Source organism: Oryzias latipes, chromosome 8, assembly GCF_002234675.1.
Source record: "Oryzias latipes chromosome 8, ASM223467v1".
NCBI lineage: Eukaryota > Metazoa > Chordata > Actinopteri > Beloniformes > Adrianichthyidae > Oryzias > Oryzias latipes.
This window is the reverse complement of record NC_019866.2, coordinates 14164494-14184006: the sequence shown is the minus strand read 5'-3', so window position 1 is coordinate 14184006 and position 19513 is coordinate 14164494. Positions and strand designations below refer to the sequence as shown.

The following is a 19513-nucleotide window of genomic DNA, read 5'->3' as shown; positions in this document are numbered from 1 at the left end:
GTCCGCTAAATTGTTGTGTGTGCATCTTTTTTTGTCACGGGGTGTGTTGGCGCTCACCAGGCGGCAGGATCATACTCGGCCCATATCCTGACATACTCATCCAGGTGGTGAGGTCCAAGGATGGATGAATCTCTTGTCAGGTACTCAAAGTTGTCCATGATGACAGCTACAAACAAATTCAGCATCTGCACAGGTGCACATGAATACAAAAGCAGAGATATAAACCTTTGTCGAGATAAAAAAAGACAAAGATATGAAAGTGAAATTATGAGGACGAGGGTGTAAATAGGCTGCATTCACAATGAACGCAATCTGCGCGTCAAACTCTTGTTGAATGCCTTTCAAGGCGGATCAAATTTGCTGCTTGACGCTTGTTCATATGCTAGATCCTCCAGATGTGTGTGGGAGGAGCTACTGACAAATGTTTTTAGCCTGATGGCTCCATGGAAGCATTGACTTTACATATCATTTACAATGATAGAAAGACACTGATGATAAGAAATCAGGTTTATTTATTTTGAAGAGCTCTACAAAAGCATCAGTAAACACGTCTCCATGGCTGGGTTCATAAGATCATTCAGAGACTCTCCCACCATCTACTGCCGGAGCTGCGTCTGAATGATGGCTGCTTTCAGCGATACTTCTGTCTTTTTGTGACCACTTGCTGTCGGGGGAGGGAAAAATTAAAAATATGAATAAAATTAAGGGAACTTCTCTATATTTCCTCGATGGAAAAACTGTAATATTATTAAGCTCAAAAGGAAAACAATCAGATTCTCCTCCATGTTGGATTTGAACTCCCTTCACTAATCAGCGCCACACGTCTTCTTTGCCAAAGTTCAATTTGATTCCACGCGAACATTGAAACTGGACACCCCTGAAGCACGAATCACGTTCAGTGTGAACGCAGCTTAAGGGACCTGCACTCACCAAGAATGAGCAGAAGAAGATGAAGGACACAAAGTAGAGATAGGCCACTTGGCTGCCACACTCTGGCCCTGTGTTCGTTGACAGGGGGTCACACTCCTTACCCCCCAGACACGCTAGCATGATCTCATGCCACGCCTCTCCTGTAGCACTCCTGCAAAACGAGACAAATCCAGAATCTTAGCTACATGTGAGCTACCAGGAGTAAACATTTGTAGTTATTTACATGTAAAGATTCACACAAATATCATGAAAACATTAAAGGCACCTAAAGAGGAGCATCAGAGCTTGTACAAAGGTCCTGAAGTTGTTGTGCTGGTTGATAGCACTCTCTCCATCTTCTTCAATCTTAATGTTTCCAAAAAGCTGCCGAAACAGTCACAAAGTTTGAGTTTGCACATTAGAAGGCAGTGTAACTGTAGCTTTAACACCTCAATGCAAATATGCATCCAACTTCATCTTCAAAATGAGCTTAATCAAACATCAACATGAAAGCAAAAATACAAGTGAATTTTATTTTTCATAGCTGGAAATGAATTCAGGTGTCAAGAGGTTAAGATACATACTATTTCCACCTGTTTGCATAATGTCCCCATTGTTATCATAATCATTTTAACTTACCCCACCCTTAAAGCCTTAAGACTGAAGCTCTCACCTGCATTCCAATGATGGCGTAGATAAAAAATAGCATGGCAATGAGGAGGCAGACATAAGGCAGCGCCTGAGGAAAGATAGAATAAAATCAAAAATGAGCAGAGTTTGAAGTTTAATAAGACTGCATTGGTGACCATGTGCTCAGCCTCCATGTTTGATGAGTCTCGTTTGTGTGAGTTATGATGCAAAATTGGAAGTAAACCTTGAAGGACTGAACGAAGGTCCAGAGCAGGATGCGAATAGTTTCTCCCTGCCTCAGCAGCTTGATGAGGCGAGCTGCCCTGAACAGCCTTAAGAAACTTAGGTTGATGAAGTTATCCTGAAGCAACATCAGGACCGGACACAGATCGGGGACGTGGACGATTAAAATGAAAAAAAGAACATAGGAAAGGACATGGAGGTTTGAGAAACAACAAAAAGAGTAAGTTAGTTGTACTGCAAAGTACGTTTTCAGGATTTTTAGAAGGATAACATGAATTAGGGGGAAAACAGTCAAACCCAAAAAAAGATTCAAACTCAACATAAAGGAAATCATAAGGAGCCAAACAAGTCAAAGCAAACAGATATCAAATCAGCAAGGCTCCAACAAGCTTCTCATATCCAATAAATCAGACAAAACAAACAATGCAACACAGGGAAAAGAAACCATCCAAATGTAAGTAGTTCCATCCAATTGGGACACATTATTAGTAATCGTGGTAGGATCGGTGAGTAGTTCCAGTGCAGGGATGTCAGGACATTTTCTTGGGAAGACAACCAAATGCACTAATTCTCTCAAGCAAATATGTTTTTTTTTTTTTTATTATTTTTTTTTTTTAGAAATGTAGCAAGTCCACAGCATGCATTTGCAAACAGCAAACATAAGAGCAGGCCATGCATCAACAGATAACTGAGGAGAGAAGTCATGTCATACACAGTAGTGACGTGACAGTTTAAAAACAAAAAGTATTTAATGTGGAGGATTCTTGGGTTTCACCACCTGATTATGTGGTTTGGAAACCTTGTTCTAAAAAACGATTTTTAAAAAAAACTATTGTATCCTTTGTAGTGATATTATGTCTGAGTTTAACGTACATTCTTCAAGATTTTTTTGGTCTAAGTTGAAGAATAAAACAAAAGCAAAGGGCGACAGTTTAAGACAGAAATATAAACAAGGGACCTTTCAGCATGTGCAGATACAGTTTAGTGCTTAGTACAGTATACACTCACTGGCCACTTTATTAGGCACACCTGCCCAACTGCTCGTAATCCAAATTTCAATCAGCCAATCACATGGCAGCAACTCAATGCATTTAGGCATGTAGACGTGGTCAAGATTTGCTGCAGTTCTAACTAAGCATCAGAATGGGGATGAAAGGTGATTTAAGTGACTTTGAACCAAGGTTATTATAGTTAACGAAAACGAACGAAAAAACTAAAACTAGAACTGAAAAAACATTTTCGTTAACTGAAATAAAAATAAAAACGAGAGTTTTTAAAAAAAACGAAAACTAACTAAAACTGTTTGTTGTGTGTATAAAACTAACTGAAACTAACTAATATCAACCCCAAAAAATACTTCGTTTTCGTCTTTGTTAATACATAAGTCTTTTGGGTTGAAATAAAGTCTATTTACTTCACCCTGCTAGTTTTACTGTGTATCTGAACTAGAGGGCTGCATCGGGATTGGGTCCCGCCGGGTCCCGCGGGACCCAACCCAAATCTCGCGGGATTGGGCGGTTTGAATTGTGCTGCGGGCGGGAGCGGGCGGCAGAAAAAAAAACCCGCGGGATCAGTGCTGCCATGAATATCTCATGAATATATATTAGCGGACTACGTTAGGCTGAGCGGCTGTTGGATTCTTATGTACTGAAGCTCCGTGAAGGCACCAGGTAGAGACGCCCAATGGCCTCTGTCATCTAACCTGTTGTTGGGGGTGCGCCCCGCCCCGCCTCTTACTAAGAGCGCGCTTTAGGCCGTCTGTCTGCGCGCGCACACACGCACACTTTTAACCGAACGGGATTTGTGAAAATATATTTAATAATTAAGTTGCAAATTACACAAGAGGAATGCATGAAAGGATGAGGCTGGAGGAGGGACATGAATCTCTTTAATAATATCAATACAAATACGTGTTTTTTTCCTGCGGGACGGGAGACAATACAAAATCAATGCATCTCTATTACTGTGCAGGACTAAATTCTATGAGTTTTGCAGGTGCGGGCGGGAGTGGACATACATATTGCGGGTGTGGGCGGGAGTGTAACGCATACATTGCGGGAGCGGGCGGGATTGGTCAGAAATTCAGCGGGCGCGGGATGAAGAAAATAGTCCCGCGCAGGGCTTTAATCTGAACCTTACGGCATCACGTAGTCTGTGACGTCACATGATGTCTGTCGGACACTGCCGGCTAGCGTTGTCAGACATTTACATGAGCGTGATGGCTGCAGTAAAAGTTGGGAGAAAGCGGGAGAGTCCTATTTGGGACTGTTTTGAATATAACAGCGTCGAAAACTAAAGTAAGTGCCTTGTAGTCGAAGCAGGAGACAAAATTTGTGGAACGCTCCTCAAAGGGAAAAACCCTACGAATCTAAATGTACATTTAAAAAGCGCACACAACAACGCAAATCAACAGTACCTAGACAAGCTAGCCTGTCGCCCGCCCTCCCCCGAAAAAGAAGCGAGAGCAGATAACGTAATGCTGTTATCAGCTGTTGTATTTTAATTTAAGGATGGTTGTCCTTGTGTCCTCTGAATAATAAGTGTTTCAAAATGTATCTTTGATTGCGTTTTTACAATACTTATTCTGGTGATTTTGAATCATGCACCTGACAAATATCCTAATTTACAAAAAAAATAAATAAAACTAACACTAAAACGAAGCAATTTCAAAAAATAAAAACTAATAAAAACTAGTAAAGCAGCCTCTAAAAACTAATTAAAACTAAATAAATTTAAAAACAAAAATTCAAAACTAAATAAAAACTAAAACTAATAAAACATCCGAAACTATTATAACCTTGCTTTGAACATGGCATGGTTGTTGGTACCTGACTAGCTGCTCTGAGTATTTCACAAACCACTGATCTGCGGGGATTTTCACTAACAACCATCTCTAGGGTTTACAGAGAATGGTCAGAAAAAAAGAAATTATCCAGTGAGCGGCACTTCTGTGGGTGAAAATGTCTTGTTGATGCAAGGGGTCAGAGGAGAACGGCCAGACTAGTTCCAGCCGAGAGAAAGACAACAGTAACTCAAATAACCACTGGTTACAACAGAGGTCTGCAGAATAGCATCTCTACATGGACAACATGTCCAAACCTGAGGCAGATAAAATACAGCAGCAGAAGACCACACTGGATGCCACTCCTATCAGCTAAGAACAAGAAACTGAGGCACAATTTACACAAACTCACCAAAATTGGACAACAGAAGATTGGAAAAACATTGTCTGGTCTGATGAGTCTCGCTTTCTGCTGCCACATTCAGATGGTAGGGTTTGAATTTGGCATCAACAACATGAAAGAATGGCATCCATCATACCTTGTATCAATGCTTCAGGCTGGTGGTGTAATGGTGTGGGAGACATTTTCCTGACACACTTTGGGACCCTTAGTACCAATTGAGCATGGTTACAACGCCACAGCCTACAAGAATATTGTTTCTGACCATCCCTTTATGACCACAGTGTCCCATCTTCTGATGGCTACTTCCAGCAGGATGAGGCGCCATGTCATAAAGCTGGAATCATCTTGTACTGGTTTCTTAAACATGACAACGAGTTCACTGGACTTGCAGTCACCAGATCTCAACCCTGTAGATCACCTTTGGGGTGTGGTGGAACAGGAGATTGGCATCATGTGCAGCCGACAAATCTGCAGCAACTCTGTGATGCTATCATGTCAATATGGACCAAACTTTTTGAGGAATGTTTTCAGTACCATGTTGAATCTATGCCACAAAGGATTAAGGCAGTTCTGAAGGCAAAAGGGGTCCAACCCAGTACTAGCAAGGTGTACCTAATAAAGTCTCCAGCGAGTGTATACCACATGTGCTTCTGCAAATTGGTGAGTTGTCCCTGTAATAGCTTCCTGTCAAAGACATGCAAGGGTCATCATGCATGGCGTGCTTTCTCTGCCAGGGGCAAAGCTTTGGACTCACTGAGTTATTAGTGAAAAAAAACAAAAAAACAACCTCAGCTAGATTTTGCCATATGAGTGGGTGAATGTGTCTACATTTTATGCTTGTACAACAAAATGAGTAATCTCAGTGGATAGATGTAGAAATCTATTCCAAACTATAGAGTCCAATCCTTTACAAACTGAGCATTAGTCTTAGGTAAAGGATATGCAGTGCGTGCTGTTTAGAACTGGTTGCAGGCAACGTGCATTTCTTCACAGCCACACCATTGATTGAGATTCACATTCATGAAACACATGCAATAAAAGAAGAGCTTAAAAAAAATTACAAACCATCTAAATGTGGATGTTGCAGACACATGGATTTAGCAGCATTTTTTGGGGGGTGGGTGGATTTTTTTTTTTTTTTTGTGGTTGATTTGAGGAACAACCAGAAAGATTGACCAAGCCAGTTGCCATGGGTGGACACAGAGGATTCATAGTGCATTTTGATTGGGCGGAATCACAGCAAGTAGTTGGGGAGAGAAGGAGGGGCGAGGCAAAGCAGATTACAGTACGTTGTCGTTAAGATTGTGGACGAGTTAAAGAAAGCATGTAAAAAGATAAAAAGATAAAAAAAGACAGAAATCAACCATCATTACAGAGGAAAAAAAAGTCAGTTCCGGTGTTTACATGACATAGAAATTTGTAAAAGAGTCAAGACATCAAAACAACTTAATCTAAAAAACAGAAAGCTTTACATATTTTAATTTTAACTAATTTATCACATAGGCACCATTGAAACTAGATGACACTGCTGTCTAATACTTTCTGCTACTTTAATCTGTAATCCAGTAAATGTTAAATAAACGTGACACTGTCTCACAAGCTTTAGGCTTTAACTTCAATCGTGCTTTTACAACTGATGCAACTACAGCTGCAATTAAAGTTTGTTTAGACAATTAACATAAAATCTTCTGCAATGAAAAATACAATTAATACACACTTAAATGTATAGGATTTTCAGAGGTCTTTCATTTTACATATTTTGTGACTGATAAAATTCTGAGTCAACCTGTGAACATTGTTTCATGCAGGAAAAGCGGGTTCTGTTATTGTTCCCAGAGCATCAGCCTGTTCTCTGCACGCTGACATTGACTCTGAGTTGGCGAGCTGGATCCTCATACCACCACCTGAGACGGTTATGTAAGACTTTCAAGATATGGGCAAGCATGGCCGAGCAAACCTGGAATCATCCTATCTTATGTTCTGCGTTAACTGTTTTCTGTTAATAGTAACTTTTAAAACTGCTAATATTATGCTATACCTTTTTACACCCTTCAGTCATGTGAGTGCCTCAGAGTGTGTGACTTACCCCGAGCTCGGTAACCAGGATGTCAGTAATGCTGCCCAGAACTGTCACACAGTCAAAAATATTCCAGGCATCTTTAAAATAATTCTGTGGTGAGAAAGAGTAAGAAAAGCCAGAGAAGGACAAGAGATTACAAACTGAAGAAGGACAAGGCAGGAGACGGCATGCATAAGAGTGCCAGTAAAATGTGATGATGTGGCTGGCATATAGACAGTACAGAGAAACGTGTCAATGAAAGGCAGATACAGCAGAGAAAATATATAATAGAAAAGTTAGATTGAAGATGCCCTGACCACCCCCTGATTACCCCCCTTTTTTCCTGCCCTCACTGGCTAAGTGGCTGCTTTAGACCGTTCACTTTTCACTCTACCACCCTGGTCACAGTGGCATATTACAAAAACAATCAAAGAAAAAACTTTATCCAAAATGGTGTCTTTTATGTTGGTTTTATCTCCATAGCAACTATTTTATTTTTTGGTCGCCTGGGGGTAAACAAACAGGTCTATGTGATTTTTAGAAGATTCGACAAAAGTAAACTTTTGGATTTCCTTGGCAACTGAAGTTTTTGTTAAACCCTGCCAACATTCCTATTATGGTGTAATATACAGTATAGTTTGGTTTATCTTGAGCCAACAATTTATATATTGAATTTTTACAATATTCTGGTAAAAATGTGCAGGTAACCACTTTTTGTCATGTCAAAGCCATTACAACTCTAAAATTTCTAATATCAACCTTTTTTTTTCAAGTAACTTTCCAATGATGTTTGAGGAGCTAGGAAGTAATAGATCGAAAGGTGATTTTTGTTGGGAAATTCAAGACGGCAGCATGCATCTTCCTGAGGTCAGAGGTTGTAGACCTAACTTGGTGGGGTGTGTGAAATGTTGTGAAGATTGCTCCCTCAGCCAAAATGTTTCTTTTCCCATATTGTGCAAAATCAGGAAAACCACCAAATCTCACAATTTGTCACATCATGGCCACTAAGCCGTAGGTCCTGTAGCTATCCTATAATCATCTTAAAACTTACTTTGGATATCCCTAACTCGTGAACTATGAAATATTATTGAGACCCTATAGGAGATTTTGGATCCATTCATTTTTTTAACGGTTTCTCCCACTGTTATGCCATCATTCTTTTGTTTGGGGGGGGGGGGGGGTTGTTCACTCTTCTCAAAATACATTTTCACCAGGTACTAGGTGACTTGGTACATTTTTGAGTTTGTAGCGGGGATGAAATCTTCGCATAGTAAGAAAGTATTGCAAAAAACAATATGGTCCTTGCAGTCCAGGACTGCTGCCGGCCATGCTTATAAAGCAAAGCCCACAAGAAAGAACAAAAACATGCTGAGAAAGAAAAAAAAAGACATGTCAGAGTTGGAAAGGAATAGAAAGAGATTAGATGAGACAAATGAAGCAGTGACGGTCTGTTGGATTGATGCCATCAGACAGCTTGGGACACATCGTGCTGCATCAGGCCGTAGCCATGAAACATCTTATAATAAAAAGCAGATCACCTCAAGGTGTGTTTTAGAGAAAAACATACAGGAAATCACAATAATCTCATGATACACTTTTAACATTTATGATTTGAGTGTAAAAATAGGACAACTCAAAAGGAGAGACCTTGGGCTAGAGAGGACTAAAACTGATATGCACAGACTCCTTTTGCCTTCCTACACTTAGCCTGCAGTCAAACTGTGCATTAGTGAAGGAATAACTGGAAATCAGGGGGCGGCCTTTTAAATTAAGTCCATTTGAAACAAGGACAAACTCCAAAGTAAGGTGTTACTTTTTTTAAAATAATATTCCTGTACATTTTTAATAGACCCTAAGACTCAAAATCCTCTCCTGCGTAATCCCCACCCTCCATGTCATCTTTGCTTCTATTTTTGTAACTATATGCCATTCACTCTCACCCCACTAATTACGGTACTTACTGTTACCCTTCTGTGCTGATCTCCCATCATGTATCTGTAAAACGTCTTGTGTTTCAATGTCTCTGATTACCCAATATGTAAAGTAAATAAACAAAAAACAATATTTTTTCCAAATGTATTTTCTCTTCTGCTCCTGATTCACAATAATTTGAATAAAAAAATTCTCGGAAATGCATTTGAAGCTTATTGTTCTTTGTACATGCTCTCCATTATGAGAAACTGTCACTAGAACACGTTAAGAACACCTAAATCACAATTTTCATCGGAGTGGGTCTTTAATAAACACCAAGTATATTTATTGTTTTTTCGGTGATTTATTTATGTTTATTTATTAAAGATTTAGTTTCTGCTACCAAGCCTGTCTCATGCTTTTGTGTCCATTAACCACAGTTTCTGACATACAGCCCAGATCTTTATAGAAAATGACATTATAACAGAAAATAATAGTTAAATTTTTTTTTGTCTACAGTGATCCCTTGCTCTAACGCGGTTTATTTTTCACGGTTTCGCTACTTCACGGATTTGCATCGTGTATTGTGTTCTGCATTCTGATTGGCTAAAAAGTCACTCCGCTTCTTCTCTACCTGTGCGTCAATGACGTTGCAGTTTAATATGTACAAGTACGTAAAACAGCTCGCCAAATTTACATTACATACGTGCAAATTCTCTTGCAATTTCGAGTTTCTCTAAAACCCATAGAAAAAAGAGCGACAACAACTGCCTATCACTATGTTCTTCCCCCGAACAAACACACCTGCACCGCGGGCTTCAAAAGAAGAAAACACTGCAGAGCGGAGTCAGGATGCAGCGGCTCAGTCTGAACAGCAGTGAAATACACCTGAGTCACTATTTGTCCCACTGTACTTTGTATTTTTTTCATAATCATTTAAAATTTTCTCCCGTTTAATCCAATTCTTCGGGTCGCGGTGGGCGGGGCTAATCTCCGCGATTTGAAGCCTTCTGTTCACATCGATGATTAAAATTATTATTTGACAGTACAGTACAGACGTTATTTGTTGAAAAAACTTTTCTAAAGTACTTTTATTTGTGAAACAAATGCTTGAGCCTGTAAAATGATTTGTTTTTTCTTTTCAATTTACAATAGAGTATTTAATTGTATAATTAAAAATAAAGGTTTCTACTTCACGGATTTTGCCTATCACGGGTTCTTTTTGGAACGTAACCCCCGCGAAAAACAAGGGTTTACTGTATTGAGCTCAAACCGTTGAGATTTGTTTAAATCTTATCTGATCTAGATTTTGAGTGTCTTTGCCAATATTACCATTCAGCTGCATCAAGTGGTAAAGATGAAAACATTTAATCCTGACAAAACCTGAGGGACATCTTTGTTTTTCTGTGCAGCAAAGAAGAGAGAGAACGTTAACCCACACATATACACTCACCAGCGCTCCAAAGGCAATGATCTTGAGTACACACTCCATGGAGAAGAGGGAGGTAAACACTATGTTCAGATTGACTAACACAGCTTCGTAGGCTTCAGAAGCTCCGTCATACTACGGACAAAAATACACACATTTACAGCAGCATACACAGGACAAACATGTGAAAGGAGTTCATTCAGTCAGTCAGAAATCAGTCAAAAATAAAAAATGAGACTGTAAGTTTGTGAAGATTCACCTTCATCATTAGCACAATCGTATTAAGCGCAATCAGAGCCATGATGGTATATTCAAATGGCGGTGACACCACGAACTCCCACATCTTATATTGATAGCTGAGCTTGTTTTGTGGCATGTGGCGTGTCAGGGGCCTAGCATTGATGGCAAAGTCTATACAGGCTCTCTGTTAAGAACAAGAGAAAAACACAGGTCAGGTTTCACTTTGGCTTCCTATCATGCTTTGATTTTTGTTTTTTAATTCCGTTTCACCTCATTCTTTTCTAGACTGTACTCCTCCATCATCTTGTCTCCTTGTTCTTGGAAGGTGATAATTATTAGAGCAACAAAGATGTTGACGAAGAAGAAGGGGAAGACCACGAAGTACACCACGTAAAAGATGGACATTTCCATCCGATATCCCGGGCTTGGGCCCCGATTCTCGTAGGTCGCATCGACTGAATGTTTCAGTACCCTGTAGAGGTGAAGAAGAAGATTATTGGTATGTATCAGTATGTGAAGGCTCTTCACATACTGATAAGTATTACGCTTCACGTAATACTTACTGCGGCCACCCCTCTCCAGTGGAAACAGTGAAGAGGGTGAGAAGGGCCCAAGCCACATTGTCATAGTGGAAATCGTACTTCTTCCATTCCCGCTTCTGCGCCTTCACTTCATTATCACGCTCATACACTAGATATTCACCCCTGAAAACACAAATGGTATAGAGACAAGAGCTTTTGCTCACCTGTACTCGAAAATTCTCTTCGAAAACACTTTATCAACTTCTAATTTAGAAATCGAACCAAAGAAGTCATCAAGAAATTGAAAAAGAAACAAACAAATCATGCAATCAGGTAGTAGTTAATATACATGAAGTTTCCTAAAGTCAAATACAAGAAAAAATAGATTTCTAACCTGCAGTCACTTTCTAACTCTTTAGATTCATCAGTGCAGTAAAAGAATCGTCCTTTGAAAAGTTGCACCGCCACAACGGCAAAGATGAACATGAAGAGCAGGTATACAATCAGGATGTTCAGAACATTCTTCAGAGAGTTGACCACACAATCAAACACAGCCTGAGTGGAGAAAAGACAACAGTTGGAGGACAGATGTTTAGGAAGGGAATTCAGGAAGAGAGGTGGGCAAGAGTTGAACTTGTGCTAGAGTCCACTTTGTGCATCAAGAAATCTTCTAGTTCAACTCTAAAGATACTTTCACACAGCTCTAGGCAACGTACGTCATGTATCAAAATAGAGCTGTGAAGGAAACAACCTAATGTAAGATTTTGCACCACTTCAACATTTTGTATAAAGCCTATCCTGTAGGTGGCGGACATGCATTAGTAAACAGTAGAAGAAGAAGCTCTTCCGTTCAAGAACCCCCATTGAACGTAGCTTAAAGAGAAATGTTACATGGAAAACACACCTTGAGTTTGGGAAGACGTTTGATGGTCTTTAGAGGACGCAACACTCTTAGCACCCTCAAAGACTTGATGGTGCTGATGTCTTTTCCTTTGCTGTTCCCCCTACATGAGTCCACATATAAACACACAATCACGGAAAAACTTAGCATTTGCAAGTTCAACCGCTACAGACATTTCAAACTTCTCAGTTTTCAAATGGCAGTAAGCATCCATTTCTAGATGGCATTCAGATCCGAGTTAACTCCAACAGAGTAACTGCGTCTGCTTTTAACTACATAGCAACACATGCAGCGTTGCTATCGTCAAACTTTTCAGCCTCACTCCTAAGCGTGAAGTTAGCACTGTAGCTACATGCTAGGATTAGGTAGAATTTTGCATCTACACCACATGCTGATATCATTCTGCTGGAATGCTATCTACTGACTACAAAAGTTAAACACGCTGCAATGTGTTTCAATGCTTTCCAGAGCCGTGGCTTGCACATGCCCAGTTAGTGGTGACAATTATCCATGCAGCATTGAAACCTTGCGTTCTGCTGCAGTATTTTTTTCTTGTTTTTTTTCAGAAGCTGTCTAAGTGATGGGGACATTTTTATTCCCCATCGTTTCAGAGAGAGTTTAGTTGTGTTCTTATTGAGACCAGTATTCTTAAATAAGGTTATACTTGTTGGGCCCACTGCGAAACATTTAATGTTTAGGCAAAAAAAAAAAAAACAGACGAAACATTCAAGTTAGGAGTGCTGTTGTTTCCAAAGGAAGCAGATACCTCAGTAGGAACCAAACTCTCTCTTTCTGTGGTTGGAAAGGCCTGGACACACTGGGTGTGGGTGTGGTTGTGGCGCGTAGCTTAGCTTAACCAGCATCAGACAAGACTTATTGAGCTTGATTACACCGGATTTGTAGTCTTTTTGAAATGTTCCAGAATAAGTTCTGTGCTAAAATTTGAAAGTTTATAAATGAAAGCAGAAACAATTCTTTACACAATCTCATGAGTCTAGATAGTTGTTCTGAATGAAATTACAATAGTGAAAATAGTGCTGGACATAATGCAAAAAAACGTTTTCATGCTACACCCTGCAACTTTGCCAGATGTGTCCAAGCCTTAGTTCTACAACAAGAATCAGCAGTTTGCAGAATTGTTCAAATGACATGGAATCTTTTCTTAAGGCTGTCTTCTAGAAACTACAAAAATTATTTATTCTGCTGAATATCAGTCTAAGACCTTCAAAACAAAGTAAGTCTACAATAGCTCTTAACGTTTGATCTGTAATAACCTATGGTACATAGTATGGCTGAAAGTGATCCTGTGAGGAGATGGCAGCTGTACGCATAACTGCCTGAATCTTACAGCTGTCAAACCAGATGGTGGGTTCTGCAAATATAAGAAAGACATTGTGTGGCTTTGCTTGTATAAGGAGACCCCAGCTGTATTACAATGAATGCTTTCTCCATTCTGGGAGAAAACATCCTGATGGGAACATTTTGATTAAGTCATTGGATTTAGCTTCTTTGTGATCAACTTTTATCTAGCGCAGATGGTTACTTTGCATCTACAGTATATGCATCAGCAGAGACATGATACAGGTTAGTATGAAGCCTAGGTATCGCGTGAATCAGCTGTTCCATGGCTAACAATAAAAGAACTTGAACAAAAGACAAGCACACATTTCAGCGGGGGTGAAGGATGGATGGAAAGTCAACAGGTTTGCTTTCAGAAGGGATTCTAAGAGTGCAAAGGACTTTACCCGCCGCCGCTGCATGGTGTAATCCAAAGAGTTGAGTGAAAGACAGAAAGAGGGCAAAACAGCGTAAAGACAAAAGACGAGAGAAAGACATAGAATGGGACACAAAGAAAAGAGGTAAAGGCTTCACAAGAGACAAAAAAGTCTAACAAAAATGAGAACAGAACTCCTGCTTTTTCTTAAATCAGTACAATCAAATGCAGACACACTTTAAGAAATTGATACTATGAAGTTAAAGTACTCTTTCAGCTAAAGCTTTGTCTAAACACAAAAGACACATGACAAAAAAATCTAAAAATACGAGCAAATTATAGAAAAATGAATAATATTTAAAAAATATTTGAAAAGACATAATTTTTACACATATCTAAACTAGAGTAATGACCTGTTTATGCTTCATGGCGATTGGTCATCGCATTGCGTCCCTACAGCCATCGTGCAGTCTAGTTCATACTAAAGTTATCAGGTTTCGCTTGTGACTGTCTTCGACAATTGCGATAAACCTTTGAGCTTCAATCGCGTTTATACCTTTCAAGTTTGATGACGCGATTGTCTCCAGCCTTATAGTAGTTTGGTATTTCACTTATAGTGATATACAGTATGGATCTTTGAGACAGTTTTCTTTGTTTAAAGATTGTTTTATTTTTCAAGTGCAAAGATTTTCTGAGGATGCTTATATCTATATAAGTGAGTTAGTGATTAGTTTTTTGGTATTTTAAAAGCCTCGACATACCAAATAACTTAAGTAAAAAAAAAAGTTACATTTGAAATGATTTGCCACCTGTTTAATTTCTTAATCAAATAAAGTTATAGCTGCATTAGGAAGTCAATTTGCAGTGAAATTGGGAATGAGTAAAAATTAAACAATGTCTAACCCCTCTTGTGTTTAGAATGCAGTGATAGCGGCCTTGGCTTCGAAATCCTGGGACGTGGAAACGACTGCTCAAGTTTGCTCAAACAAAGCGTTTTCTAATCACTTAAAATTATTTCAGGTCAAATGGCGTGATACAGAAGTGATTGTTCTACTGGAGTATAATTCCAATCATGGATGATGTCATCAGCTTGTGCCACATTTCGCAGCGATTGGGGCAATTCCCTTCCGATGGCCTTGCGACCAGTGCAACTTAAGCGAAATAAAATCGCCATAAAGTATGAAGTGGGTCTAAAAGTCAGAAAAATGCACACACAAAGTGCTACAGCAGCTTGGCAATAGCTACCAGGAAAATATAGTATCATTGTTGTCTGTTGGTTTGAAAATGTAGTGTTTTATGGTCGCTCCGCCTCGTAATCCTGTCTAGACAAGAGTCTGAGAGCAGAAGTACGTGGCAGAAGTGAGAAAGCCGCCACATGCCCCAGACCTGGCTAATTGGATTAAAGTTGTGATACACATCTCCAATGAGACTACTGGTCATTTCTGGAGTGCTTTGTGATTTCCACCAATTCAATCAAGGAGTTGTTTCTAACTGATCCTGATCTCCCCATCAGCCATTAGCATTGGTGACTCAAGCTGTAGATGAATATATGTTTATTATGGGAAATCACCAGCTTTCCTTTTTATCTTCTAACAATTTGTATTCAATAGGAAACGTTGGAAGGCAAACATCCTAAAATCAACTTGACATACATTTCAGAGAGAACACAGACTGACAAGGAGATTGAAAGATGCAACAAAGTTTAGAGATAGATGCACACAGATACACACAACAAGCTGGTTTATAAAAGAGGTTTAGGAAAAAGAGGATTCAGAGACAACAGATGATAGTTGTAGATGCTGCCGGTTGACTATGTTCAAAGAAGCCTTAGCATCTTTTTTTTCTTGAACTGGTCTTAAAAGAGAGACACTGTACTTGATGATGTAAATGATGAGAGCATAATTGGTTATCTTTTCTCGGGTGTAAAGATTCTTTTTCTATTGGTTTCATGAATTCATTAGAAAATGCAATAAGAGATGTAATTCCACCACTGACCATGGTACAATTGTTTTTAGTCTAGAAAAATACCCTCAAGTAAATAAATAACTAAACAGTAAAGACTTCATATCAGAACAAGAGCAAATGTTAAATCAAATCTTTACAAAAATACAAAATCTGCTAAATTTTAAAATTGATGTTAATATAAATTGAAAAAAAAAACTTTTTTATGACATCACAAGGACAAGACAAAAGTAATTGAGATTTTGAGTGTTGGTATGCATGATGGAAAAAGTGCTTCTCACTCCCGCATTTTCCACACTATAGGATTATCACAGTCAATGAATGGTCTATTTTCGAAACTGTCATATGTAAGCTGCACTGAACTATAAGGGAAGACAAAAGATTTAGCGATAGGTCCGCAAGTCAGTCAAAATTTATTAACTACATTCACAGAACCTTTAGTTCGTGTTTGTGACACGTTACACGTTGGCAACATTAGCATATTTTCAATACCTGTTACTCCCAACCTTGTTTGATTGTCGTTAAAAAAACAGACTGATGCTGTTAAAACAAGCTAATATCAACATTAATGTGACAATGTTTGTGACACGTACAAAAAAAAACATGGTCTGATATTGCTACATGTTAGCCGCATTAACTTAAATACAATAACACCCAACAAAACATTTTGACAGAGCGCCGTGTATCGCTTCAGCATCAGTGAGCACATTAAGAATGAATCTGCATATAAGGCATGCAGATTATAAATCGCATTGCTGTTTTTTGACTAATATTACGATTTTTAGGTGCGCCCAGTGAGGAAAATGCGGTATCAACTTTGTGCACACAACATCACTTTGGGAGATTTTAGTTGTTATTAAAACAAACGAAGAGAACTCCAGATTCACGAAATTGGAAAAAACTTCTAAAAGTAGCTCCAAAGGGTCAGCTTCAGTGGATAAACTGCTGAGAGAAAAACCATAGAGGGAATGGTCAGGGGTACTTAGTCACAGGTTAACATTATAAAAAATGTGTGTTGCAATTTTCTTACAGATCTATGCAATAAGTCTTTCCTTTTCCACCATCTTCTATTGACTCATTCAATTAAATGCATCATGCTGCATAGCAAATGGGTGGAACTTTAGGAAAAGTTGATATTTTCCCCCAACCATGCAATAGGAAATGCATTCCTTAAGACTAGAGTCAAACTGTACTTGCTTTTAAATTGTATGTTAGCGTAATAGTCATGCAGATAAAAAGTATGAAGTACCTTGGTTTATCGGTGAAAAGAAAGTGGAGCTTTTTCAAAGTAAGCCCAGCATTACCTGGCCAGGCTTTGCATTGGGCCATTTAACTCTAGAACGCCCTGAGCACTTAAAGGGTTAAAGGTGCACAGGGTGGTCCTCACCTCTCACACAGGAAGGAAGGGGAAGAGAGGATTATGATGCTGGGACAGTACTTTCTATTAAAGGTGGCAGGGTTGGGGTGAGGCGGGGGAGTAAAGCAGCTGACAAGGGGGCTTTGTAGGGTCTGGAGAGCAACTGAATAGAAATAGAAACTGAATAGTAGAAAAATCACCAATTCTGTACCAATAATTGGTAAGAAAAGGCTTTGAAGAAGAGTGGTAAAAATAACAGTTGAAAAGACAAAAAAGCACAAACAAGAACAAAATAAAAATAAAAAACACCAATAAAACATGACGAGGGAAGTAAAAATGATTATGGATGAATACTGAAGAACAGAAGAATCTGTTCTCTGTGGGACTAGTGAGGATTGCCACTGAAGGCAGATGGGGCAGAGGACAGAAGAGGACTTACGTGAAGGCAAAGGCCACCAGAGCACCACTAACCACTATAAAGTCAAGGATGTTCCATAAGTCTCGAAAATAAGAGCCCTGGTGCAAGACCAACCCTAGATCCACCATCTGGAAGCAAAACAAAAAAAAATTGGTTAGTTGGGAGGCAAATTCCTGAGCACTGTGTATTTTTTGATTTTTCTGAATATTTTGGAGTCTGGCCATGCCCTCCGGGAGAACTTTGTCATGGAAATGGCAGCATTAGTAATCATATTGATGTATAATGGAAAACCCTGCTTTTTAGAGGTATGTTTGTCATCTCCGGAGACTTTAAACTTCGAAACTCAACTTACCTTTATCAACATCTCAAATGTAAATACTCCAGTAAAGACATAGTCAAAATATCGAAGAACCTGCACAAATAAAGCATTGTTAAAAGGTGCAATCAATCAAAAACCAATAAGTGCAAGAATGTTTCTGGATATTTTACGAGTTTATCATAAGCCTACGTCAAAACAGAATGAAATACGTTAATTAATTAAATAAAAACGATCATTCTTCATCTTATTTGAGTTTTGGGTTGTTGGAATTCTTTCCAGCTTCTCCTTACGTTGTTTCGAGGGGAGTCGGGCCAGACAGGATCTTCGGCCGCTAATGCAATACTGCTCATGGCAATGACCAGCAGAATGCACATCTCAAAGTAACGCAGCGTGCAGATGTAGTGGCACGCCCGTCGAAACCTATAAGCACAAAGAACTTTTGCTTTTCTGCGGTATAAGAGCTGTGACCTGTCAGCAGATCTATTCAACCAGTTCTACTCAATCAGGGTCCTCTTGGAATTACAGTGTAAGTGCAAAGAAGGTGTAAACATTTTTATTTATGTTGTTTTTTTCTGTATTATTAAAGGAGTTGAAAACCCCAATATAATAGGTGTTTCTATGCACTATTTCTTGGTTTGGTATCCATCAATAAAAAGAATAAGAAGCACTTGCAGGTGCTTTTGATGCTAGTATGTGACCTCTGCATCAAAAACAAGCAGTGCAAAACCAAACAGTCTGTCTACTGATAATAATGCATGCAGTACATTTACATCTGAACAGAAAAATGTAGTTTCTTGTTTATATTGTGGCTAACGCTCAATCATTGAGACAAAGCCTACACACCCCATGGGGTGTTGGGTATTGACGGAACAGCTTTGAAGAATGAAGCTCCAGCGTGTTCAGTAATCATACCAGATTCTTCCTGAACTGTGTCCAGACAGAAGTTTGGGGATCATAGAGATCACACTTGACAAACCAACCTGACTGTGAGGGTCAAATGTGTTTGGTTGGAGCATGGAGGTGCGAATGCATGATCTAAAAAAAAGGTGTCCATTGTTTCCAACTTGGTGTTGTGGATGCAGATAATTTCAAAACAATTGATTTCTCTTACGGGTTGGTGGTTGACAAGATAAACATAGAGCTATAGGGGGGCATGGGTTTGGGTCCTCCCTCTGCTCCTTTATCATCATCGTCACTCTTATCCTCTTTGGCTGGCAAAGGCTCTGTGTTGGCGTTTTTATTAACTAGATCACAACACGAAAAGAAAAACATTGAAATACTTTTCAAATAATTTTGAACAAATCGAAAACTCCTCTTCCCAGTTATACCTTGCAATATGGCATTGATTGATGGAAATATTGGCATATCCAGTGATGTGTAGTCTGGGTGGGGCAGCCTGATCACACTGCTGGCGCGATGATGTCCGATGTTTCCGTAGCTGTCTATTGCTACCAGACTTCCGTGAGTTCCACTGTGAGCCAAGTGGAATGCCGATCCAAAGCCGGGAGCTACAGTTCGGCTGACAGGTGGATTAGGATGACCTTCAATTCGGGGTGCAGAACCAGAAATAAGTTTGGTGTTCATGAGGTTGTCCATGTCCTCACTGTACTGGCTGTTTTGCCGGGAGACCGTCTTTTGAATGGGCCGAGTGGTTGAGAGGTTGAGGACACTGCAATCCCTTGAAACAGGGAAGAGAAAAGTACTAAAGTATGAGT

At 39.4% G+C, this 19513-nt stretch overlaps 1 protein-coding gene across 18 annotated transcripts in view; it reads right to left on the bottom strand.

The window, feature by feature from the left end:
- Positions 1-19513, bottom strand: part of LOC101170273 (voltage-dependent P/Q-type calcium channel subunit alpha-1A) — a 92893-nt gene that overhangs the window by 27993 nt on the left and 45387 nt on the right. For 11 of the 18 annotated variants that reach the window (XM_023957641.1, XM_023957626.1, XM_023957640.1 and 8 more), the window contains 19 exons: positions 19127-19476; positions 18910-19042; positions 18089-18218; positions 17832-17891; positions 17501-17607; positions 13774-13782; positions 12032-12131; positions 11522-11682; positions 11170-11310; positions 10877-11078; positions 10626-10790; positions 10391-10501; positions 7054-7137; positions 6033-6035; positions 1784-1900; positions 1583-1648; positions 1196-1293; positions 931-1081; positions 58-185 (listed from right to left, as the gene is read on the bottom strand). In XM_023957641.1, the coding sequence (XP_023813409.1) occupies positions 58-185; positions 931-1081; positions 1196-1293; positions 1583-1648; positions 1784-1900; positions 6033-6035; positions 7054-7137; positions 10391-10501; positions 10626-10790; positions 10877-11078; positions 11170-11310; positions 11522-11682; positions 12032-12131; positions 13774-13782; positions 17501-17607; positions 17832-17891; positions 18089-18218; positions 18910-19042; positions 19127-19476 (2316 nt within the window). The remainder of the gene's footprint in view (positions 1-57; positions 186-930; positions 1082-1195; positions 1294-1582; positions 1649-1783; positions 1901-6032; positions 6036-7053; positions 7138-10390; positions 10502-10625; positions 10791-10876; positions 11079-11169; positions 11311-11521; positions 11683-12031; positions 12132-13773; positions 13783-17500; positions 17608-17831; positions 17892-18088; positions 18219-18909; positions 19043-19126; positions 19477-19513) is intronic. The other 7 variants (XM_023957631.1, XM_023957633.1, XM_023957642.1 and 4 more) reach the window with 3 other exon arrangements.